This window comes from Pygoscelis adeliae, unplaced genomic scaffold, assembly GCF_000699105.1.
Source record: "Pygoscelis adeliae isolate BGI_AS28 unplaced genomic scaffold, ASM69910v1 Scaffold314, whole genome shotgun sequence".
Classification (NCBI taxonomy): Eukaryota; Metazoa; Chordata; class Aves; order Sphenisciformes; family Spheniscidae; genus Pygoscelis; species Pygoscelis adeliae.
In genome coordinates this window covers 430,489-455,870 of record NW_008824668.1, presented here as the reverse complement: position 1 = coordinate 455,870, position 25,382 = coordinate 430,489, and the positions used below count along the sequence as shown (strand labels likewise).

At 40.0% G+C, this 25,382-nt stretch overlaps 1 protein-coding gene across 1 annotated transcript in view; it reads left to right on the top strand.

The window, feature by feature from the left end:
• The window catches only part of PELI2 (pellino E3 ubiquitin protein ligase family member 2), a 171,522-nt gene that overhangs the window by 140,476 nt on the left and 5,664 nt on the right, over positions 1-25,382 (top strand). Inside the window, exons 3-4 of the mRNA XM_009322935.1 lie at positions 17,780-17,881; positions 24,805-25,002. Coding sequence (XP_009321210.1) covers positions 17,780-17,881; positions 24,805-25,002 — 300 coding nt within the window. The remainder of the gene's footprint in view (positions 1-17,779; positions 17,882-24,804; positions 25,003-25,382) is intronic.

The following is a 25,382-nucleotide window of genomic DNA, read 5'->3' as shown; positions in this document are numbered from 1 at the left end:
TTTAAAAAAGGCATGTTATTTGTAATCCAACTATAACCAAAACACTAACAAAGCTAAATATTTGGAGGGTTTCTGTAGGGTCTATAGCTATTGCAACAGGGACTGTGTCTTGGAGCCAGAGTTTTCTACAATCAGTAAAAAGGAGCACTAGAATTCTTGGCTTGGATGAAAAGGGCAGTAGTAGGAGTAAGGGAATGGTGGCATTGTACAGTCTATGTTGATGAGGCTGCTTAATGAAATACTGTGTGCAGTTCTACTGTCAAGTTTTTTTTTGGAAAAACTGGAGAGGATGCAAACAGGAGTTGCAAAACTGATTTGAAGGAGAAAATACAGAGGCTCTGACTTGTATAGCATCAAATCAAAAAGCTGGCAGCTTAAACTAGCTATTCTACAAGTTACCACAGCTACTCAAGAAACTGCCACTTCTATGGCAGAAAGTGGCTCACAAATTTGCTTCTGAACTGCAGTAACTGCCTAGCAATTTTGACTCGCTGCTGCATGAAAGCTGAAGCTCCTTGAAGAGCAGTCTGTTTTGCTTCTCAAAGACTATTGAGCTGTGTTAGTGTGCATCCTGCAGCCGTGAAAATACGGGATACTAAAAGGCATTCTGTTCTAGCAGGAGAATCAATAATGAGAGCTAGAAGCTGAAGCCAAATGGGAAGCTTTTTAGGAGAACAGTTAACTATTGGAGCAAGCTAGTAAGAAAGATGACTAATATCTTGATGAAATCAAATTAGCATGGAACAGATTGAAAGATCTTAGCCAAACACGGTGTACTTAAACCAGTACGGGGACAACTGGATGAAATTGGAAGATATCTGGCATGGGGAAAATTGGAGCTGATAAAGAAATGATAATTAAGATTTTTAAACTCTGGATTACTTGAAGCGCTCTTTTGGAGAAATCAATATTAAGTGCACAAAGGTATTTGGTTATTCTGAAGCAGGTGTTCACTGTTTTCTCTAAGGTTGGGGTGGGGGGTGAGGTAAATTGTGTTGCAGTAACTACGGTGTCTTGAGAATGATGGAAAATATTCTTATATGTTATAGTAGCCACTGTTTGCAATGCCTGAAACTAGATGTGGAGGGTAACAGATGTTGTAAAAACAAATTGGGGCTGTTTGTGACTAAATGCCAAAATTGAGACTCTTTTTTTAGGTGTAGAAAATGATTGTGCTTATAGAGAGGGAGTAGTATCTGTGTATGCAATGTGGATAGAAAACCTGGGAAGCATTAGTCTTGGAAGATCAAAGGGGAAGATACCAGCTTTATTGCCCATGTGTGACTTGTAGCTTCAGCTCTGTCTGCAGAGGCATCGTATTGCAGGGAAGGAGGTAAAAGCCTATGCCTTCATGGATGTGGAGAAACCCTCTCAGCAGTCGGGGCGCTTTGTTTGTGGTGCTTCGTTAGACAAAGCAGATGCCGTCCACCTTTAACAGAGTACATAGATGTAAGAGATTATTTGCTACTCTTATAGAGGCTCAATAACAAAATCCAATATAAAAGTTTGTATTTAATCTGCAGAATTGTAAATCTGGAATGATACTGTATGTAGTATAAAGTGGTGGTTTATAATCAACCGTAAACTTTGGTTTATAGCTTCTGCCATCACTTTAAATCTCTTATCCATACTCGCTGACCTAACTTAACAGTCAGAGGGCGAATCTCTTGAGTGAAAATAATTTTACATCAGTTACCAGGTACAGAAACGAAAAGGACAAAATGAGATACTTTAATAAAAGGTGTTCTAAATTACTTACATAATAGCTATAATAATAATAATAGAGGTTGATATAGCAGGATAGGTTAATGTAGCTGAAAAAAAACCTTTTAGTTGTGAAGTGTTTTCTACATATTATCTCACTTGCTAGGCTTTCTGTTAATGAATGAATGCCGTTATGTCAGAGATTTAATAAAGCATGGGAGAGTCAACGCAGAAATTAATGTTTTGATAGGACAAGACGTGCTGAGACAGTAAGTTGTTCAAAGTCATGTTGCAGGTGGGGAGTGCATTCAGTTATTGAGACACTCAAACCCTTCCTTAACGTGTTTATAGAAGAATTGAATAGGGGTTCCGCTACAGTTTTCTAAAAGTAATTCTTTAAGTAAAGCTAACTGTTATGTACAGTCTGTATGTTTCTTATGTACAGTCTGTACATAAAAAGAATTTTTGTGTTGGCATTGCACTCTGTGTGGTCTGCATTTCTCCAACAGTACTATGTTGTTTAGTTCTTGTTTTAAGGATCAGTGAATCTGTACTAGCTTGTCTGGTGGTTGTTACGAAAACTGATAGGCTTTTTTCAGTTACCTTAAATGTTAATTTGAATACTTTCTTCAGTATATTGACTTTGAAGAGACTATATTTTTCTTTGGATTTCCATTTATTATATTTGCTCTAAAAATACGTTCTTTATTTTTTTATCTGGCATTTGATCTGGATTGCCATTTTCATCTGTTGTCATTAATTAGGCTTCCTGCTGGTTTTTGTAGCTTTACAGTTCATACCTTCTGAAAGCATCAATTGGTTTCAGTGCAGATTCCCACATTTGCTATTCTTAAATTACTTTTTTAGCTCAGCAGAGTGATGGCTGATCAGTTTTTGCAGTTTGATCTTCATGGTCACTGCTGTTTATTTAAGGAAAAAAAAGCCTATTCGTGGTTTTTCTACTGCTGCCTGCATTAGATAATCTGATCATTTATTTGTAGATAGCGTTTGCTCCAAGGAGTCACTATAGCTGCTTCCTAATTCACTCATACGCAGTTGACTTCGCTTGCCATTTGTACATTCAGTGTCCTGAGGATTAGGATTCCCACACTTAGGGAAGTGATCATGCCCCTGTACTCGGCACTGGTGAGGCCACACCTCGAATACTGTGTTCAGTTTTGGGCCCCCCACTACAAGAAGGACGTCGAGGTGCTGGAGCGTGTCCAGAGAAGGGCAACGAGGCTGGTGAGGGGTCTGGAGCACAAGTCTTCTGAGGAGCAGCTGAGGGAGCTGGGGTTGTTTAGCCTGGAGAACAGGAGGCTGAGGGGAGACCTCATCGCTCTCTACAACTCCCTGAAAGGAGGCTGTAGCGAGGTGGGGGTCGGTCTCTTTTCCCAAGTAACAAGCGATAGGACGAGAGGAAACGGCCTCAAGTTGCACCAGGGGAGGTTTAGATTGGATGTGAGGAAAAATGTCTTTCCTGAAAGAGTGGTTAAACATTGGAACAGGCTGCCCAGGGCAGTGGTTGAGTCCCCATCCCTGGAAGTATTTAAAAGACGGGTAGATGAGGCGCTTAGGGACATGGTTTAGTGGGCATGGTGGTGTTGGGTTGACGGTTGGACTCGATGATCTTAGAGGTCTTTTCCAGCCTTAATAATTCTATGGTTCCTTTGGATACCATCTAGATACTCCAGGATTGTACTGGAATTTGAATAACATTTGACCCAAAGCCATGATTTCAATGTTTTTAATTATATACTACATATATATAAAATGTGATATATATTTTTTCCAAATTATGCAACAACTGTCACTAGATATTTGGTCAAGAGAACATAAAGGGCAGGTAAGTCTGGAGGTGAGGGTGGGTGCAGATGAAAGGGATGGTGCAAATGATTTAGATGATTCTGGGAATGCTTTTATGCCGTAGCTCTCTGGAAAGTGGTAAAGGGGCTTTTTGGCAGAGGGCTTGCAGAAAGGGATCTTTTGTTCTTAATCTGCAGCATAATTTTTACGCTGGAGTCATCAAAGCTGAGAAACTTTTATGACTGTTGGTCTGTAATACACAGCAGTTAGTATGTATTCATTTCACGTGCCAAATAAGCTTAAAAACCTGTGTAATGTGAATAGTCAACAGACTAAGCTTCAGACCCAGTTGCGTGGATGAAAGAGGTTGTCCTTCAAACTGCTTAGTTTGTCAAAAATGCATTAAACGTGAGCTGAGCTCACGGATCCAAACAGGTTCAGGAACTTCTACATGAGCTGTTCCATTGGCAACGGTGGTGATCATGGGCTGCAAAGAGTGAGTGAGTAAGCAGTAATCTCTTCAGCTGTATGCAAAACGTGCAGGTGTCTGTACCAACGCTCTTTAGCTGGCAATCTCTAGCTCGCGTGCTGCCTGCAAGGGAGAAGAATGAATGTCTCGCCAGCAGTCAAAAGCATTAAACTTGGGGCAAAGTCTTCTGGAAGTTCACGGAGCTGTAACTTGAACGCAGTGCGGTGTCGTCCAGGGGAGTCTTGCAGGCTCCTCACGCTGCGCGCCGTTGTTGGGCTTGCGCGCCGTTGTTGGGCTTTTTACCTACTTCTCGGTAAACTTGTAAAATTGTGGATAGTGAGGTGGTTTGACTCTGAAACATGTCAAATGTTGCTATTAAAACTCTCAAACAGATATGTAAACTTATGAATTCTTAAATGTAAGCAATAATCTTGAACTTGTTTCTCATCTTTATTACGGGCAGCCTAATAGTACTGAGTGCTAAATACTCTTAACTGTCACAAGACTGAGATTGAAAGCTCTACCAGGAGAAGAGTTCAACGCAACAAAGATTTTTCCAACTTGTTAAAACCTGGTTTAAACAACTGATTTAAGAAATCAAGTTGTTTAAGACATCAGATTAAAAACATGATTTAAATCAGTTAATACTGGGAAACATGATTAATTTTTATGTAAGGAACTTGTACCCAGGCATGCTGGGGGGAAAAAAAGGCACATGAAATGCTTTTTGCTGTATGTAATTTCATAAACCTTCTATATTCTCCACATAAATGTAGGCTGCTTAACCTCAGAAGCACTTGATATTCTATAGCCCTAATTAAAACCGTGCCTTGTTTACGCTGTGAGCCTGCTGAGTGCATTGTGTCATTTAATATTGTTTCTCAGCGTTTGTTTCATTCACTGTAAAACCCCAAATCCCATACCCCACTGGGAACTAGTCTGTATTTGTCATAGAAATAGTGACGTATCCCATAACTTTGTTATTGCAACTCTAGTCTTGTGCTGTACCTTTAAAAAAAAAAAGTCTTTTTGCCTGTATGTTCAGATAACTTGAGCCTTATTACTAAAGGTACATACGGGAAAAATGTGTTAATACGGGACGGAGTTCTGCCTTGCTTATTTCTGAGGGAGCCTGTATGTGTGTTTGGGGGAGGGAGGGAAACAGTGGTAAAATCATGTTGTATGAAGTACATAGCTTTTGATGAGCTGTTCTCTTATTTAACATTACGTACGAATATAAAGCAAGTTGCCTGTAAAGCTTGCTTTAAATTTTAATAAACTGCCGAAGAGATAAGTGGTAACGTCTGGATATGAGTGCATCTGGCACAGCCTGCTAAAACCAAATTCCAGTATTATAAATTTTAAAACAAATCTTTGTGGCTTGGATTTTTAAGCTGGAATGATATATTTAAATTTTAAGGACATAAATTTTCCTTCCTTCCCTCTGTCGGAATCAATCTTACTGAAAAATGACGGAAGATTTGAATTTGAGAACACAATGAAAATAACAGGAACTGAGACCAATAGAGGCGACTAATCCTCTAATTACTTTCTCTGAACACTGGGAATTGTGCTGCAGAATATCCTTCAGTACAATCTAGAGTAAGCTAAATTTATTCCATTCCAAAGCTATAGAGGGAGGGATTTTGCTGCCAACTCAGAATAGTTAATAGGCTGTGGTGGTCTTTATCTGATAGAAATGAAACAGATGTGGCTACTCTGTCAAATGTCTGTCTACAGGCTTGAATTTTCCTGGGTGTTAATTGCCCTGGGTTTTTTGGAAACCCTTTAATACCCTGGGTTTTGAAATTTAACTAAATGATCAGGTACGTGGAGCGCTCTGCTCTGGGGGGCGGGAGCTGAGGATGTGGCGTATTCGCAGCAGTGACTGACTGTGTTGGACTGACCTATAAAAGTTCTCTTTGGCTCCACTCTGATATCAAAGCTATTTAGTGGCAGACATGACCCATATTTTGGTTTGAGTGCTCTCAGACAGTTCTTTTGTACTTGCTTTACTCTGTAGCATACTGTTGATACTGAAATTTTCCCCAATCCGGTATTCCACACTGAAGCTAGTAAATAGAGAAAGATGCTGAAGTTAAACACGCGGCTTTCAGTTGAACCTCCCTGTACTAGTATTGAATGTATTTTGTGAACCTAGCTGTTAGCTTGGACTGTAAAATTTTTGGAGTGACAGCCAGGGACAAAACATTCTGATAAATGAATCCTGAATTTGGTTGCTAACACTTTGTTATAGTTCAGGTGGGTGACTGAGAATGGGATACGTACTTGTTGCTTTCTCGCTGTCCTTCTCAGTTTGCAAGATGGAGAGGCAATACTACTTACTGCGTACTTCCAGAGCCATGCCATCGCCCGCGTGAAGAGATGGTCTGTTTTTCCCTGGATAATTTAAAAAAAAAAAGTCTGGGAATCAGGGCCAGACTTGTTTTCAGTTCTGTACAGATTCAGAGAGAGCACTGGAGGGGCTTACAGTCAGTTATGTTTTGAAATTACCTTGGCAACTGCACTTACAGTAAAGAAAACTCCTTGCTTCCCACTTGTTACTTCAACTCCTGTGCAGCAGCATAAATCAGGGTTGCATTTTGTCTGCTGTTTAGTGTGTTATCTTGTTGACTTAAATCACTTAAGTAGCTCAGTTAAACAGAGCTCAAACAAAGAGTGAGTATTTTTAAATATAGTAAGTTGTGTATAAGGAATGTGAGTAAGTTCTGAACTTTACACAGGAAGATGCTTGGTGAGATGTATAAATGACTGGAAAGATTAGAAATACTTTTGTTTACTGTAAACTCATAGGACTTTAAAAAAACCGAAAGGGATCGTTTCCCACATGCAAGACGTGTGCTATTAACTTGCATGCTATTTCTTCTACTTGAACATTAGCGTACGGGGAGCCTGCTGGTCAGACCTATCACCTTCATCCATATAGGAGACGGATCCTACAAATGTACCCTTCTCTGCCTTCCGCCCCCAAAATGTCTTGCAGTAAGGGTGCTTGGTTTGAAAGGTGAGCTTAACGTGCTTTTCCTGAGAGCTACTGTCAGTAATGTTTGTCCAGCTTGGTTCAAGTACCAGTTGAACTGTTCTGCAGGGATGGGTTTTTTTTGGTAGTCTCCATAAAGGAAAATGCTACAAAATTGCAGTTTGTTGCGATGACTTGTTGCAATTTCTGTAGGAATCTCAGACCAATAGAAAAGAATCTGATTGCTGTTGGGTTTGTTCTATCAAAGAGTGCTTTCTATCAGGACAATACTCTAGCTATAGTGTGAAGTCTAGAAAGCAACTTCTGTGCCTTGTTGGGCTTTATAAACTGTAACTGCTTTCTATAAGCACTAAATGGCTTTTTGGCAAGAGGAAGTTCAGATCTATTTTTTTTCTTCTTGAGAGATTTTTGTGCAGCTGCTTAACAGGTCTGTTAAGGTAACTGGAGAGTCTTTGGCTGTCTTAATGTAAAATTGATTTGTGTCAGATTGAATTTATGGTTTCTGGAAGCTACAGAATGATATGCAGCTTCTCATCTTGTTATCATGTGCTCTCCTTTGGCAGGCAGGCTTAGATTGGTGCTCATGGGTGCTTTGATTCACAGAAGCATTCACTCTGATGCGCCGAGTGTACAAATCTTTCAGTCTACGTATTGATAGAAGCCCTTGAGGGGACTTTATCACTATTTTTTTTGTCTGGTTTTTAGTTAAGGATTCTAATTTGTGGCTATTTTGTGTGCTTGGCATATCCAAATACATAAGTGTAGCCAGGCATCTGCTGCTTTTGTTCCTGATGTATATAAATGAATTGTAGACTGTTGGCACCAGAATGTTCAGCTACAAACACTGTTGCATCCTTCTCTAATTACTGATATTTTTGTGGGTATATCAAGAGTTTTGGGGGATGTGCTCCAGCTGCAGTGGCAAAATCATGTTTACGTCTTCATGTTTAAATTTATAGGCTTGTAGTCTTCCAGAAGAAATCCTACCCTTAGTGAACTAATGCCAGGAGTTTTGGGGTCAGAAGTTTTGCTTTCAGAAGGTCACGCATCAGGGAAGGTCTTATTGGTCTCCAGTATGTGATCTTAGTACAGTGAACATCATATTCAACACAGCTCTCGGTATAGTAAGCTTTTTTCCAGTTAACCATTTAGTCTTTTTCTCCCTAAAGTGGCTGTAGCTGAACTGTCTCTTGTGCAAAGTCTCTTTTTAGTAGACTGGTAGTCTCTTCAGCTTCTCTTGCTTTTAAACAAGAAGGCTTCTTAGGCTGCTTTACTGTGGAGATGAGGAGAACCAGCTCCATTATATGAAGGTAGTAAGCTGTAGTACTAGCAAAGTCCTAGCAGCATGACCAGGATCAGCAGCTCTCAGCAGAGCTCAGCTGCTTCTCTCTTCCTTTCTTCCCTGGTTGTTGCAGATAGAGGACCTTGACTGCTCAGCGTATTTATTGTAAGAGGTCTTGTTCAAAAGCGGTATCCTGGCAGGAATGTGTTCAACTTTTTGGTCCTACTTTCAGGGCTGTTTTGCTTCCTTTTCACAAATGGCTATAAAATACTCTGCAAAAACACTTTGCAAATTCATGCCCATATGCATTTTTCTTTTAGATAGTGGTATGACTGCATGGTGGGTTAAGGCTGAAACAGGAACAGATGTGTCTTCCAAAAAGTATCTTAATCGTTCGGCTATGATCTGTATCGACAGGTACATGGAAATCTAACCTGTAATACAGTGGGTGGATCTCTATACACTCCGTAGTGATCAGCTGAGATAATGAAAAGAGAATACCTCGTGGAGTAAATGAGAAGTTGTAGTACAACTCTTTCTTTTTTTTTTTTTGTAAAGTATGAATAAATTATTGTTGGCTACCAATACATGAACTGCAAAATTTAGGGGAATATGCATGTACTGACAGTCTGAAACAATTGTTCAAAAATCAGCTGAGGTCATGTATCAAATAGATGAAACTTAGTACAGGACAGTGATAAACATATATCTCCTGGTTTTCCAAAGCAGGTGAAGTGTACCCTCAACACAGGACTACAGCAGGCAACTCGGGAGCAGTTGCAGTAGAAAGTGTAGCAGCAATGTGCAGGCTGTAATTTGCCCGAAGGAGCATTCTGGAGTTTGGGGTAAATGATTTATGCTGTAGGTAGTTGATGTATCCGACACCGCTGCAGCTTTGTGTTTTGCCTCTGAGCTGTCTCTAGCTCTAGTCTGCTTGGGGGAGGAAATTTAGCAAGCTGACTGAAGGAGGAAAACTACGGACTTGATTTCAAAGATGGATGAAAGATCACTTGCAGTATAATGTTACTGAACACACATGGAAGACAATGGAAGGGGAAAATAAAGGTTTTTAAGGGTTAGGAAAACTGAAAGGTGAGATTGGGAGGAAAATGATTGACAGGTTAGGTAGGTAAAGTGTTGATTCACAACCACCAAATGTTTGTGATTTACAAAACAATTCCTGAGCTACTGTATCATATAGCTGTGCCTGTTAGTATAAACTGGCACCTCTTTTGAGCTGCTTTTAATACGTTGAATTATTAAGTGGAACAACTTGGGTTGCTTTACTAGAGCTGGTCAGGAGTCCTAGGTATGAGGTAGAACTTGGGTCTAGTAAGTGACTGCAATAACGATGGTTTTGGCCACCTAACTTTAATCTGTGCAATTTAGTCAACACCCACTGTGCATTTTGAAGATGCATTTTGGAGACTCGCTTTTGTCTGAGGAGTAGCCTACTCTACATTATTCCCTGGAATAACAGCATGCAGGCTGTCAACCCCACCTAGCTTTACAGTAGCTTATCTAGAAATACTTCCAGACTGCTGCCTCCTTACTTGTTGCAGTACCTAAAATAGAGAATTATGGGAATGGCATATTTTGATGCCTCTTCTGGAGAGAGGGCGGTGTGCACTGTATTGGCTGGCTGTCTAAAATTGCACACCAACACAAATTCAGCAAATGGAGAAAATCATTTAACATCTGCCTATTGAGTTGATAAATGGTAAATTGCTTGAGTAGCAGCACGCAACCTCACATGTGCACTTGTAGCAGATGGCTTTGATGTATGCAAAAGACAAACGTGTTGTCCCTTCTGCCCCCTCCCCCTCAAATCCCCAAGCTCAGCATGAAAGGGTACATAAGAACAAACCTGTGAATGCTTTGAAAGCCGTAAAAGCTGGAGCTGAAATTGTTTCTGCATAGGCACTGAGCCTGTGTGCCATGAGTTTGGGTGTGGGGGGGTGTGACTTGCAGTCAGCGGATTGACGAGAGGTGGCCTGCAGGTTACATGCATCAGCTCGCTGCTTACAACTGGGATTGCACAGTGCCACACATACATAATTTTAAACTGTTTCTTTAAATGTCGAGTATTTCTTGTCCAATTACTTGTTACATGTGCATTTTTAACTTTCCCCCAGTCTGTTTGTTAGTGCTTGCATCATTTAACAAATGAACGAAACTATCTGAAACCAATAAGAAATTTGTAATGTTTTTACAGTTAAATGGTGTTTTTTCAGAATGCAAGCATTGCTCTATTCAGTTTACCACGTACTGCAGAAAAATAATTTGCCTGTAACAGGTAGTTGCAATATCAGTATATGTATTAAAATTTTGTCAGAAATGCTCGCTAAGTGCTGTGTACAAATTTTAATTAATTTCTTTATGGTGGCATATTCTTTTACTTTACCTGCATTTGCTGGCTCTTAGTCTTTTTTGACTACTTCCTAACACTCAGTTGTCAAGAGAATATTGACAGCTGAAATATTAGAGACAGACAAGGTCTTAGCATTGGTGTTCAAAAGACATGTGCATAGATGTTGTTGCAGTTCTAATGTAGGCACTTGCTTATAGGGAAAGGAAGGAAGAACACTGAAGGATGGGCCTGTACGGAGCTGTGCAGGAAGCAGATGCAGACTTGTTCAGCAGCTGGGCCTGTGACTGGTTGGTACAGTCATTTCAGCCCCTCCTGTAGGCGCATGAAGCCTGTAAGGCTTCCGTGATAATGTCTTATTTTCTTTGCAAAAGGCTAGAGGAAAATTGTATATAATAGCTGTATCGGTAGCCAGAGGTCGGTGTAAATTTTCAGTGTTATTGAAAGCTAGTGTTACAGAAGCAGTAATTCTGGTCAATTACTGTTGGGTTTAAGTTGAGACAGAGTAAAATTGCAAACAGTCGTTAGTTAATGTTATATGAACTGACATTTGTTATAATCTGCTGGGAAACTTCCTAAGTGGATACACTCTTCTGATGGTGGGCAAAATGTCAGTGTGTCACGATCATGAGCTTTTGTTGTGTTTTCTTATGGTAACCTAATGTCTGCTGGCTCTGGCAGTCAGTCTGTCCAAAAACCCAGTGGAAATGAGATGTGTTCTTTACTTTGAAAGGATTCCTTCCTTGCTAGCTAGAGCTTCCTTTTTCTCTTAAGTTGCAAAATCTTTTGTCTGATGTCCCTGCGTGTTGCTTGTGTTCTCTTTTTATAAAAAGAGATTGAAGGCTGGCAGCCAAGTAAGAAAGCATTTAACTCATGAAGGCACTGCTGTCATTAATTTTAAACACGTCAGTGTGGTGTTGGTCAGCTTGACTACCAACAAAGAAAACTAAAGTCTTCCCATAAATCATTTTATTGTCCTAATCCAACCTAATTAACTAAACTAAAACTCCTATTCTAATGGAGCAGCCTTTTCTGTGAGACATCTGCCTCTTTTTCTTAATGAATTTTAGCCATTACTTCTGCTATAGTGCAGAAGAGTTGGTAACCATACTAATGTTAAGTCCCTCATATGATCTTTGGGGAGCTAGCTAGGCACAAGTGAACTGTGAAATTTAAATTTCAAAATGCAGAGTGGGTTTTTTTGTTTGTTTGGGTTTTTTTGTGTGGTGGTTTGTTTTTTTCTTGGAAACATTGCAGGCCAGAAGAAAGCAAAACCTCCATTTCTAGAAGTGGATTAGACCTGCTCCCTGCAAGCCTGTAAGCAGCAGCCTGAATGCTGTGAGAATTTTAGGATCTGCTTCTCTAGTTCATTGACACACTCTTACACGAAAGGTTTGACCTAATAGTGTTAAGTTAATGTAGTCATGCTGTGAGCTCCTGACCTGTTCTTGAACTCCTGGGCTGAAGATGACTAAGGGAAATGAGCAACTTTATTGGTGTCAGTGTGCAAGACAGAGCTGCGGCACACCAGAAGATGCTCCTAGATAGGGGACATCTGGCTGAGGGTAGATGTAAAGTCTGTGTAGTAGAATCTTTTACTAAAACAACTAGCATCATTTTGGGGGGAAGGAAAAGTGTACTTTGCGAGCCTTTCTTCAGGTTTGCTCCCTAAGCCAGGATGTTTGCTATACCCTTATGTCTGTTGTTGGTCAAAACAGTGGCATGCTTATTACAGAAAACAAATTTTAAGAATATATACTAGTTCATCACTATGTGCAAAACAAGAGCTTTCAGAGCTCTCAAATAGTAGCCCATAAAAAAAGGAGTACAAGGAAAATGTGGGTTTTCTTGCTGCACTTGGAGAAATCTAACTATACCAGTGTTGACCCCTTGAAAAAGAGTTCCATCTTAGGTCAGATTATTTTACAGGCTTTTTGTATGCTCTTGCAGAAGGGGGTGGTCTGCTGCCGTTTTGCCTCCTTGTGGCTTGTCGGTCAATAAAGGCATTTCTGGAGATGTGTTTGACACTAATCTGTCGTCGCGCAACAGGAAACAGTTAAAGTTTTTCAGACGTACTGACCTTTCTGCTGGTTTCTAGGACAGTAGCCACCTATGCTGTCGGTGGTTAGGAGAGAGGTGGCACTCAGTGGAGTGGCGGCACTCAGTGCAGTGCATGCTCCTGGGTAATGCTGTATGTTTGCAAATATGATGGTGTGCATCGCTGCCAGTCGGTTGGGCCTACGTCCAATCTGCTGAAGGCTTTTTTTTTAGTTTTGTGTTCCCTCCTTTTTCTGTATCTTTGCTAAAAAGCAGACTACTAAGAAATACTGGTTTTTAAATGAAACCTTTTGTTTATTCTTATTCCACTTCCCTGCAAGGTGTTTTTATATGTGGGGTGAAGGAATTCTTTCTCACTTATTGAAATGGTGGTAGAACTACCTTTCGAGGGGAACGAGTGGAGAGCAAAGAATTCAGGTGGGCTGGGATGTTCCAGGGGCTGGCTGAGTTGCAGCGTTGCTGCTGGGAAATCAGTCTCTATTTGATCTTAGTTCCTCCGAGACCTGACAGATTTGTAAGCCTTTAGTTGCTGCTTTGATTGTGAGCGCAGAGTGCTGGAACAAGGTTTTGCTCTCAAAACAGAGAGAAAAGAGCAAGAATGAAAAGTGTGTGTAAGGAGGCAAGGGAAGAACCAAGGCCAAGTGTAATTCCAGCCAGTGGGAAGGACACAACTGAAAACTTGAGGAGCTTTTTAAAAAAAAAAAAAAAATAAAATTGCTTAGGCCATGTTAGCATGGGGGTGAGATAGTGGGGCTTCTCTGATGCAGCTCTTTTCAGTCTCTAGCATATGGCAGAATACTGATGACCCTAAATCACTGGAATGCAAATCTCAAGGCAGTGGGAGTGTCACGCAGAGGGGGTAGCTGTGGTGTTTATTTTGAGCGATGGGGAGGAGAGGAACCTTCCTCTTAAGGTAAACTGGCCCGACATATAGAGAGGCTTGGAGCTCCTGCACACTGTCCTCCAACTTGAAAGCCCTATGGAGATGGATCCATTACTGTGCAAACACGTGCTGTGCCTTGGAAAGACGCTGGGGAGATCTGTCCCTTCATGCCAAGCGGAATATCGCCCCTCAGGTTTCCCTTGTTGCTTTCATTTGGCATTTGGACTTTTTAAAATCCCTTAGCCCCAGTGTGGACACAGAGTCACTAGCAGTGGAATTATTCTGGAAAAATCTCTTGCTGCTGTCATTTGCTCCCTCTGTTCCTCCACAGGGTTTTTGTCAGTTAGTCTCCACTTTGCTATCTGTTTCCTCCAAAGGGAATTAACTTGAATTCAGCAGCTTGAGACAGTTAACCATATAAAACAAAGTGTTGTGTAGGCGGCTGAATTAATCTAGCCTGTATCTCCCCACCAGCATTCCTACTGGACAAGAGGTGGCATATGCTATGGCCGGTCTGGAGCCACATGTTTCCCATTTGTTTGGCAGGCTCAGGCTATATATGTTAGCGAGGTTTTTCCAACATTTGTTTCTGTTGGGAACTAATTTAGAGGTGTTTTTCCTGTGCTCAATTGCTGATTTTCATTAAACTTTTAAGAACCTAAAAGATATGAGAAAACTGCTCCCAAATTAAGCTGATGTTGGCCCACACGCTCAAAAGTTTGGTGGACTCTGAGTACAAGCTTTGAAAATAGGCACTATTGCTCTGGTGGATCTTGGCAGCCTTGGGGTGGAGGTGAGGAGATAGACGTAAGGTTTAGTGCCCAGTTTTTGTTCTTTCGTGTTTTAGTTTGTGCCTGGAAGGTGGACGTGGTAGTGTCCAGCCTGAAACTCTGAAGTCATCTGCTAGAATTTGTGATGCTGCCATACGTTTGTGAGAGTCAGGGCTTTTCCCACAACTTCGGCTACCACAGCAGTGCAATTGTGTGACAGCATCAAGGGTTTTTTTTGGGGAAATCCTACTGGCAGGAAAAAAAAGTCTGGAAATTTGAATGCTAAAAGCAGTAAAAAGGCAACCTCACTATTTTTTGGTTGCTACAAACCAATTTTAAGGGGGTTGGGACAATCAATCCCAAGTTTTTTGGGACTTGCAGTAGTGTGGCTCTGTAGCTCCTCAAGCTGTCAAAATCTTTCCTGATTTTGCCTGTGGCTGCATTCCGCTTGCAATACAGTTTTATTAAGATACTTACCTTTCACTTGTCATAGTCATTGTGAATAGTTCATAGTTGTTCTGTTTTGTGTAGCTCCTGAAATACTGTTACTTTTTTTTACTTGGAAGTGGCCAATTGCTTTGAGACCAGCAATTAAAATGCCTGTAAAATGTCTTTGAATTGGAGCGACTGTTGGTGCTGAGCAGACTGTGAAAGCACACAAGTTGAAACACTTCTCATAATGTTGTTAGCTTTTTTTGAAAAATGATTACACAATTCCAGGAAATGAAATGCAGCATTTCACACTGAAAATAACTGGGTTTAAACAGCGGAAAACAAAGAGGAGGAGAAATAAGATGAAGAAGAAAAGTTGGGAGGGGAAAGGAACACATACAGAAAAGAAAAAGATTGTCCTACCCTAATATTTCAGAGGAGATACTGACTCTGGTCAACCTAATGGGAATTATTAACCTATCTAAGCCCTACGTTCCGTAGGCGTAGGACATGATCTTACTAAGTAAGTCTGGAAGTTCTTACGTTTTGCCCTCCTTGGCTTTTCCATCAGACCTTAAAACTTTCAGTCTTGGGTCTCACCAAAGTTTCCATTTGATCCGGTATCTTGTCTGACAAGAGGATAAGCTTAGGGCACACATCCGTGCCCGGGAATTTTACCCAGTTGCTGGTGTCAGTGCTGCACAGACCGGCTGGAGCTGAAGCCAGGACCATCATGTTTAACAGTTGCCGATGGGCCTGTCCTCCATTGTATCGACAGCTGCAATACAGTTTTGTGGAAATGAATGAGAATTTTGTGTGTGAAAGCTATTACTTTCTGATGTTTGAAATGATGATATCGGATAATATGAATATAAATTGATTATTGCCATATTATGCTTAAAATGCAAAGCGTAAGGGTCTCCTGTTCATCACTTTATTTCACTTATATTCTAGGAACACCTGAGACCTGCTCAGGACTTGAGATCCCCTTGATAGTTGTCAAACGTGCATAGAGGAAAAGCTCTTGATACACGCTTCAGACCTACAGTTCAGTGTCCTAACGGGTCACAAAGTGTTAGTGACTTCATTTGAATTGCATCTTGAGATACTGTTTGTTCTTGCAACATACTGTGTGCCAGCGTAATGGTTATTACAAAACACTGTAAATTTAAGCTGGGAAATTCAGAATCTGCGTACCGCTGATTACCAAATATGTTTACCTCGCTTTTCAGCTGTTGTTAACAACTGTTGGAACAAAGTCAAGGAAACGAGACTTTGTGGCTTGAAGTCTTGTTAAAAGCTTCATTGCAGAAAAAAAGTACTAGAAGGGACTGGGAAAGGTCATCTTGCCTGATCCTTTGCCTCCAGGTATTATCTCCTAAGCCTAAAATCTTTAGCAGGTGTTGGAGCTGCTAAGAGCTTTCAGCAAGAGGCATGTTGTAAAAGTAGTCTCTAATCTGTTGCTGTAAATGCACGCCGTTTACAAAAAAAATTCCTCCGTTATGTTTTTTCAACAATTCTGTGTCAGATACTTTTGCTAACCCTTGGTAGGCTTTCAGTATGCACGTAGGTGTCTTTAGTACCTCCAACATTCAGCAAGACTTCTAATGATTTGTTTAATAATTGATCTGTAGCTTTGGGACCATTTAGACTTTTTTTGAGAGATGACAGACAGATGAGTAGAATATATTTAGTTGCTTAGTTTAGTCATCCCTATCTGTGAATTTTGTAGGTGAAGAGCAGCATGAAGGAATGGAGCTAGTGAGGGAACCTCTTCTAGAAAATTACCCCCCCTTAGTAGAAAACTGGAGAAAGCTTTAACCTGTTCATTCAGTACATAAGTGTCTGCAAAGTGTTTTCTGAGCAGTAACAGTCATTACCTTTCATAATTGTGTGCAGTTACATAGACCTTATATTTACATATATTTCCCTGTTAGCCAGTAGATTTAGCTTCTCAGCTTGTTTCCTTCTGTCCTGAAGCTTTTACTGGTGCATTTACATTGTACAGCTAGTGCCGTTACATTTTGATACTGCTTAATCATTTGAAGTGAGCGTTAGTCTTTAAGCTTGAGGAAATGGTCATCAGAACCACAAAAAATGTGTATGTTGAGTCTCAGATTTTCAAAGGATCGCTGGGCCCTGCCCCTTCTTACGGCTCTCTGCTATGGCAACTACGCTCTGTGTTTCTCAAGGAAAACTGTTTCTCACTGTTTCTTTCCAAGTTGGGACTGCTCCTGTGTTGGGGTGATGTCTTCTGTTCTGTGAAGTAGTTGCTGGACTAGTAAAACCTTCTTGAAAAAGATAACCTAGAGATGTAAACCTGGAAAGTCTTAACAAGTAAAGAATTCAGTCCTAGTCAGATACAGCAGAATAACAGGAGCTGTCCTCTTCTAGTCTTGGTTTAAATACTGACATGCTTTAGTCCTTGGTGCTATAACCATATCTACAAAGAATCAGTTTCCTTTGGCAGGTAGTAAGAAGTACCCTTTAATGAGGAAAACCAGGTTGAAAGTGCTTGCTCTTCATCATAATTGATATAAAACTGCTAGGCTCTATTTGACATGACTAGAAATCTGCTGTAATGATATCCCTACTTCTGAAATCCTGGCACTTTTAACTGGTAATCAATTGTATTGCTTATTTGCTTTAGAAAACAAATAAACCAAAGAACCCTAAACCCCAGGTCTTTGCTGGGGTACAAGTTCCTATGAGGGTTAGGAACTTAGTATAATTTCAGAGAGAAAACCATATGTTTGGAGTCTTAAACTATGAAAATGGTAGGTATTGGGTACTTCCAAACTAGAAACAAACAAGTACAGCTTGGGGGTTTCTATTAAAAACAAAACAAAAAAATCCTATTGTATGTGTTTACCCAGCCTTGTAATAAAATGTTATGATACACTGCTTTTCCTGATCATAGTGAAGGTGTTTATATAGTGAAACGAATTTGATTATAATATTTATGTGGAAGCTGTGTGTAATAGACATATTTTCTTTATTCAACAGGCGATCAGCTGTAAAGGTCAGCACAGTATCTCTTACACGTTGTCCAGAAACCAGACTGTTGTAGTGGAGTATACTCATGATAAAGATACAGACATGTTTCAGGTAAGACTCTATGCAATTTATGCATTGTTTTTTAAAAGCAACATATGGAACTACGGTTCTGCATTATATTCTTCTGGGTATTCTCTGTGGTCTGTGGAATTTTGATGGTTGAACCCAGTTGCATTAATACGGGAGCATTTGAAATTTTGCATTGTCTGCTCTTCTCAAACCAGCGCCGGCATCTGTTAATATCCTTACCGCCTTACTGCTTTCACTGTACTCTGCTTTTTCTGCAAGGACAGTGTAGCAACTGTACAAATAGAAAGAAATGTGTGCTCTGTTTGGATTCATGAATACGCACAAGACAAAAATACACCCCCCGCTCTCCAGTTAATCAAGCAGCTGGAATAAAAAGGAAGTGGATAGGAGTAGGACATGGGATGGGGAAGGAGGAGGGTAAAAGCAAAAGTAGGGAGGGGAATGTGGGAGCTGTGCACTAAAGGAGACAAACTGGTGATAGAATGATAAAGAAAACTGTTCCTGAAGGGTGTGCAAATATATCAAATGGCGTAGGGGACGGCTGAGTTTCTCTAAGCTACTTTCTATCCAACATGTTTTCACTCTCCCATGTATACATTTTTGTGTTTCTGCACTGTCTAACATTCTGGCAACCTAAGTTATTTTCTTGTGCAAGGCTTATTTTTATATGTAATAAGAGAGCAGAAATTCTGTACAAACTTAAACCTCAAGCTCAGAGGAAAACAAACACGCACAACCTCTTCTGATCTGAACTAATCGGGTCTTTCTTGTCAGCGACCTCTGTAATTAGAACATGTTATCATGAATTGTTGTCCTTCCTCATTCAGTCTTTTGTATTTGGAAGGGTCAGCAGCTGAGTGTTGTTGACAGAAGAGGAAATGGCTCTGTCGAGATGAACATGTTTTTGCTTCATGTGGCTTCTGTGTTTTGCTCTATATAAAATTTTTCCTAGTTTGACTTTGGAACGATTAGGTCCAAATAGGGATTGATAAAAACCAGTCTTGTTCATGTGGTGCTGCATGAACAGGTAGTTAGAAAAGGATCACGCAGCCAGAGTGAACTGAAAGAGGTTTTTCTATGTTAACTAGTAAAAGGAAAATGTAACCCATCCATCTGGGTTACTGTGTGATACTTATTTATCTCTGCAAGATGCTTTTGTGCTTTGAGTAGCTCCAGTGAAACTTTTTCTTTATGTAAATTTTGAAAAACCATTTTTGAAAGCTGGAATTTTTCCACTTGTGTACACTAAAAAATGAATAAAGAGGAGTTGCAGAGCAGCTGCTTTTCTGGTCGTATTGTACAGACAGCGCTTTTCTTGGTTGCATAATGTCCTAGTGGTAGTTACAGCTTCTACTTGGGGGGCATATTGATAAAGAATTAGGTAGGCTGAGGTGCTTAGCTGTCTCTCTAATGAAATCTAGCAGCCCGAGGTGAGGAGGTACAGCATAGGCAAAGCAGTGCTCCACAGAGCGTGGTTCAAGTGACCCTTGTCTAAGGCAGTAGGTTAAGGGAGCTGATTAAGGATGCTTTGGATCTGAAGCAAGGGTTTGGCTCAGTGAGGAATGGGCTGTTAAGCATAGCATAGCCCAGCTAACAATGTATCTTCCCCTGCTCCCCTTCAGAATCCGTTGATGCTCAGTAGAGGACGAATTTGCACAGGGTGGTACACTGAGACAGCTTGGACTGCGCTGCCTGACCCAGAGACCTGCTGCACTTCCACGACTGGCACTGGAGTGCGCGTCTCTTACTGCCACTTTACAAGCACAGATCATGCTTTCTCCTTCCAGCAGCTCTCAGGTGCCTGGTGAAATGTCCCAAAAGCCCTAATTTTGGCCCACATACTAACTCACCTGTGAGAGGCTGCCTATGGTTCAGGCAATTATCTGCCATACATTTGTAGTTACGTGACAGGTCTGGTTTGTAACAGGTCAAACTATCCCATCTTCATAACAATAAAACTTTTTGAGCCGAATCTTGTGTTGGTAGAGTGTCTCAGTTCTTTTGGTGCCCTCTCGAATGGCTTCTGTATTGTTAAAATTCCTCTTTTCAGTGCAGTCTTTCTTCTGTCTTGAGATGTGTAGGCTGTCATGCTGTGACTTGATCTCAGCTTCACCCCAAGCACTGTGTCCTGGTTCATGTCTCCGCTCTCTGTAGCTGTCTTCTGAGAATCACACCTGCAAGCATTGGCCTAGAGGGTCTGATAGCAGTGAGAACAGGAAAAGGAATAGTCTGATAGACTGTGGCCATATTTTGCTGTTCAAGTGATGACAGACAGCAGCTGAAGAGGTTTCCATTATTTATATAAGCCATTAGGTTTTAATGATTCTCAGTAATCTGATTGTAGGCAGTCAGAGAAAAGTTACTTGAGTGCTGTTTCGTGCTGTCCTGTGGTATGTGATGGCAAATTCCACATTGTCGTTATTGATCCACAGAGTAAAATCTTACTGTTGATCAAGCGTTGCTTTAATAGACAGTCCTTGGAGTTTGCTGTTTTCTTTTCAAATGTGTTTTCCTGGCTTTTGTAAAACACTGGCAAGGATGTGGAAGCTGAAAAGGGAAGGATAATGCCTGGACCACAGGATTATCTTGAGGCTTGAGGATCCTCCTTGGCTGCTGATAACATGTATTATCTTGGGCAAATCACTTAGCTTTTTTTTTTAATCTCAATCTTCCCCTCTGTAAAATGGAATAGTAGCACTGCATGACTTCACTAAGGTAACCATAGTAAGGAATGTGAGAAGCTTAGAATGGCGGTTGTTAATAACACCTTAGTCAGTGGGACCTGAAATGGGGAAAAGGGGTGGCAGAGGTCTTTGTTTTCTTGGTCAGGGTACAATTTATAACCTGTGAGGACTGAATCCATTGGGTTCGAGCTGATTTCCTGTGAAAATTGGGGAGATTCACAGTTTGCAAAAAAGCTGCCGCCTTTTTCCTTCTTCCACTTTGAGAGTCTGTTGTCAGTCCTTCTCTTTGAAGGAAAATGTGAGAAATGTTGTGTTGGTGACTTGTTTCTGGAAAAACTGCAAAATACAAACTAGAAAATTTTGAACATTGTGAACTCAGAATAGCTTCTTGTTTTATGCTTTCCAAGCTTATAACCAAGCAGAAGCACGAGTAGATGCTTATCAGAAGTGAGGCACATATGGAAAATGTGGGGAGACTATACAAGAGGCAGTAAAGAAATTCAGAAGGCATGAAGAGCAGTGTTCAGGCTGTCTAAATACTAATTTTCTTGACATTTCCCATGATAAAATGAAAATGACCATATTTTTATGAATATAACTTAGCAGTTAATAAGTGGTTTAAGTCACCACGCACATACTCTACCTGCCCCCCCTGCCCCATGCAGACACATGTGATTTGTTAACCATGCAGGTCATATGCATATTCAATGGATGCATGATGAAGTTTCATGTAGGAGTAGTCCTACCCCGTTCTTCTACTAGCTGTTTTCTGAAAATAACATGAAGAGTTATTTACAAGTAAGCATACTCTTTTAAGAGTGTTTGAAAATACTACTTAAAGTGCTAACCGGGAATGTTCTTGTTTCTGGAAAGCTGGAAACAATGCAGAAATGGGTGCTCTTGTCATCCTTGCTTACTTGTATCCTGCTCAGCCCCCTGAGAAGGGACTGCAGATCTCCTGCTGGATCACTTTCACAAAATGGCTTCACAACCTCCTGCTGCAGCGATTTGAAACTTGCAGGTGTTTGCTGCTTTTGGAAGGTTGTCCTGGACATCTCATATGATTCTGTTCTCTCTCCCCCACCCCGTACTTGTTCTGCTGTGTTGTGTGTGCATTTTTGTTTTTTTCCTTAATGTAATTCTGTAGTGAAATTTGTGTACAAATGCTACTATATAGCTTTGTCTTAGTGACGTACAGATCAGATTTCTTCACGTAATAAAAAGAATGTACTAACGTGTTCCATCTGGCATCTCCCAAAGTCTGTATTCTGCAGCGTCTATATGCTGCTAAAAATGAAGATTTTCTTCAGAGTTTAGTAACCATTCTGTTGATGACGCATAAGTTGGAGTGGAACCTGTTCCTTCATGGTCTGATTGGATGAGAATGGGTTGATTATACCTGTTCATACCACTAAAGGAACCAAAATGTGTAGCCAGTACCCTAAATAACTACACGTTTATACAAGAACCAGGTACATTCAATATGAAGAATCGATTTTTTTTTTTCCTGAAGAACAGGCCTTCAGAAGATGCGTGGCCCAATTTTTCCTATCATCAAAGTGAAATTCTGTTGAAGTCCAAGAATCTGCAGCTGTTAAATTACCTGCTGGCAGCTTGTCTGGTTTTGCATCCTCAGGAGTGAGCGTTTTTAATAGCACATCTTTGACTGATGGCAGACGTTAGCAAATTGATTGACTGCCTGGCTTTTACACAGCTTTTAACAATAACCTGTAGTGTAGACAACAGAAGCCGTCTTATGCATCAGTTGGAAGATTTATGGTTTGTTATTGGAAGTAACTTAGTGAAATAATATAGAATATGACACAGTTAACAAGAAGAGTCCCAAAATATAGCCTAAAATTACTAAAAAGAATAAAGTCTTCTGTGCTGTAGAGGAAAATGGAAGAAAAATGAGTAATAAAGTCTGTAAAGAGTAGCTTTGGATAATGGAACTAGGTCTGTAGTGGCTGTAGTCTGACTGCAACATCAGGTAAGTTAAAATTTTTGGTGGGTAAATGTTGGTAGCATCAAGTTCTTCATTTGTTCCCGAGGGGCTTTCTTTTCTGATGATCTCAAACACAAAATTTTGAATTGATATGGAGCATGGGGAAATTGCCGTGTTTGAAGGGCACTTCTTAAAATAATTTCTAGTGTTGAAATGTAGCACAATACATGGGACTGGTCCTCTAGAAGGCTTTTTCAAGAGGAAAAAGAAAGAAAACAAAAGAAAACCAAATACTTAAAATATTTGGCGTTGCATAGACATGCTTGTGACACAAATGAGATCTGTAAATAAAGTAATTGCTTAAAATATTACATGTCACTTCAGAGATTTTAAAAACCACATAAAAGCTTTGTATATAGATTTTAATGCGTACGAAATCCAAATATGTTTGGATATGTTGACTGATTGGTATGATGTGAGGAAGACTGAGAGTGAGCACTTTTGTGTTTTGTCATCCTTTAAGGGAAAATAAGGCAGTTTTTTTCTCTAATTGCATCTAAAAGCTTTGAGAGAGTGATCTATTTGAGAGACTGCAACAGACAAAACCTTGTTATGAACAAATTTATTTTATGTTCATTATTGATTATCCTTTAAGAGACTTCACACACAGAGAATAGTCAGAAGTTATGAATAAGCTTCCTGCTGCTGGTTGGTACTGAATCTTAGCAGGAATTGCATTGGATGGGAAACAGAAGCCTGTTAGAAATAATACTGTAAATGGAAGAAGAATATAGCTCTAAGTTTTAGCTTCAGCATGTCAAGTTATATAAATCAGAAATGTCCCATACTAAACAGTTTCTAAACTCTGTCTTGGGTATGCTAGCAGTCACTTCACTTTCTGTGAAAAATTGAAGTGCGTACTTTTGATTAGACCTTTTTTAGTATTTCCTTGGCGCTTCTGCAGTAAGCTCATCACATTTTATACTGGGGTTGAGACCCGAGATAGGGAGAAAGTGACTGAATGTGTCACTTAAGACGTGTCTTTCGACATATGTTTGAGTTTAACGCTGCAAAGTAGAACTGAAAGCAGAAGAGAAGTACAGGAGAGGTCCCTGTACTGTTGCTATCAGTTCAGTTGTGACGAGGGTTAAATCTTAATAATATCACTTTCCTTGACTCTTGAATAATGTTTCTTTGCAGCTAATTTAGTTTGCAGAGATGTTTATTAATGATGGAACCATACGTGTCTTCCCATATTTGGCTTTGAAGAGCAAGAAGCTAAGCAGAACGTAACTTCTTGGGGAACAATGAGATCATGTTTAGTGGGGAGGTTATTTTATATAAATGTAGATTCCTGATATTGAAGAATATCTTCAATGTGAAGAATATATTCTTCATGTGAAGAATATTCTTAATTTTCTTCTCTTTGATCACAAGGTGTCTATAAAATTAATATTCTGTTCCACTTCTTGTTCCTCAGCTCCACTTTCCCAGTTATGCTCAAAGTTGGTGTAACACTAATTTGCCTGTAGAAGTATTGATAAAGTCTCACTGTATGTTTGATTGGCGGTCAGATCCCTCTGTCCATTTTGTAATGAAGTTTTCTGTTCCAGATGCCTAGCTCTTTCCAGTTTTAGAATTAAAACTTACAGATGTCAAGATAGAAAAATATTCTACTGATCAGCTGTGTTTTATTTCTGCTGAAGAAAGTTTTTTTTTTTAATTTCTTTAGTCATGCACACACATGATTAGGAATAAATTTAATCATATTTTGGGTTTTACCTTAAAACTATTCTATTCTGGAACTACAAATTCTGAAAACATGAAGGTGGGTAGCTTTTATGATGTATCAAAATAACCAAGTTCTGGGTCTAAAAAAAAAATCCTTTATTTTCATGGAAAATTAACTTGGAATTAGAAATGTGAATAACACCTGTCATTTCAAGCTAGCGTTTTCTTAATTAACAGAATATAGTGGTTAAGTAATTTGCTGTGGTTGGATTATGAAATACCAAGGTGATAATACTTTCATGCTGTTGACAATACTCTAGCAAACAATTCATTGCAGCTGTGTTGGGCAAGCATGTACATCAGTTGTAGTAAGTGCAAGTTTGTCTTGCCATGTCAGTGATGTATTTGTGCCTAGGACAAATGTGAAGATACAGATTAGTCTCTGGTTGGATCTTGCCATCCAAAAATTCAGTAGACAGTAGTTTACTGATGTCACCAACATTAACTTAGCAGAATTGTGTCCTCGGTGCTTGATATTTCTATGGCTCTTTCTAATTATACCATTATCTTTAATTTTTTTGCAGGTTGGGAGGTCAACAGAAAGCCCCATAGACTTCGTAGTAACAGATACTATTTCTGGAAGTCAAAATAATGATGAAACCCAGATTACGCAAAGTACCATATCCCGTTTCGCATGCAGGATTGTCTGTGACAGGAGCCCACCATATACAGCAAGGATTTTTGCAGCTGGATTTGACTCATCTAAAAATATATTTCTTGGTGTAAGTACTACTAATAATTGTTATGTATGAGCAAACTCTGTTTTTTATCCTCTATTATTTTCAAGCCCCCAAGTTCCCTTGTACTAGTTGATAACTTATACTGTCGTTAGACTTTCATTACACCAGTGTACCAGCTGCAGTGTTAAGTAGAAACTGCAGTTTTATGTGCCAGACTTACTACCAGCATGGACTCGTGGTCATAATTGTCTTTAACAATGAAGCTCTAGTAACTGTTAGTGGATTTTCTTTTAGGTTTGTTTGATATGTTCTTGATAGTCACTGTGAATAAGCCGCTGCGGCAGTTCTGAGTGCTAAAGACCAAGGAGCGCATCAGCTGCGTTATGGAAAAGGATGTGCCCATTGCAGTGGTATTCCATTCC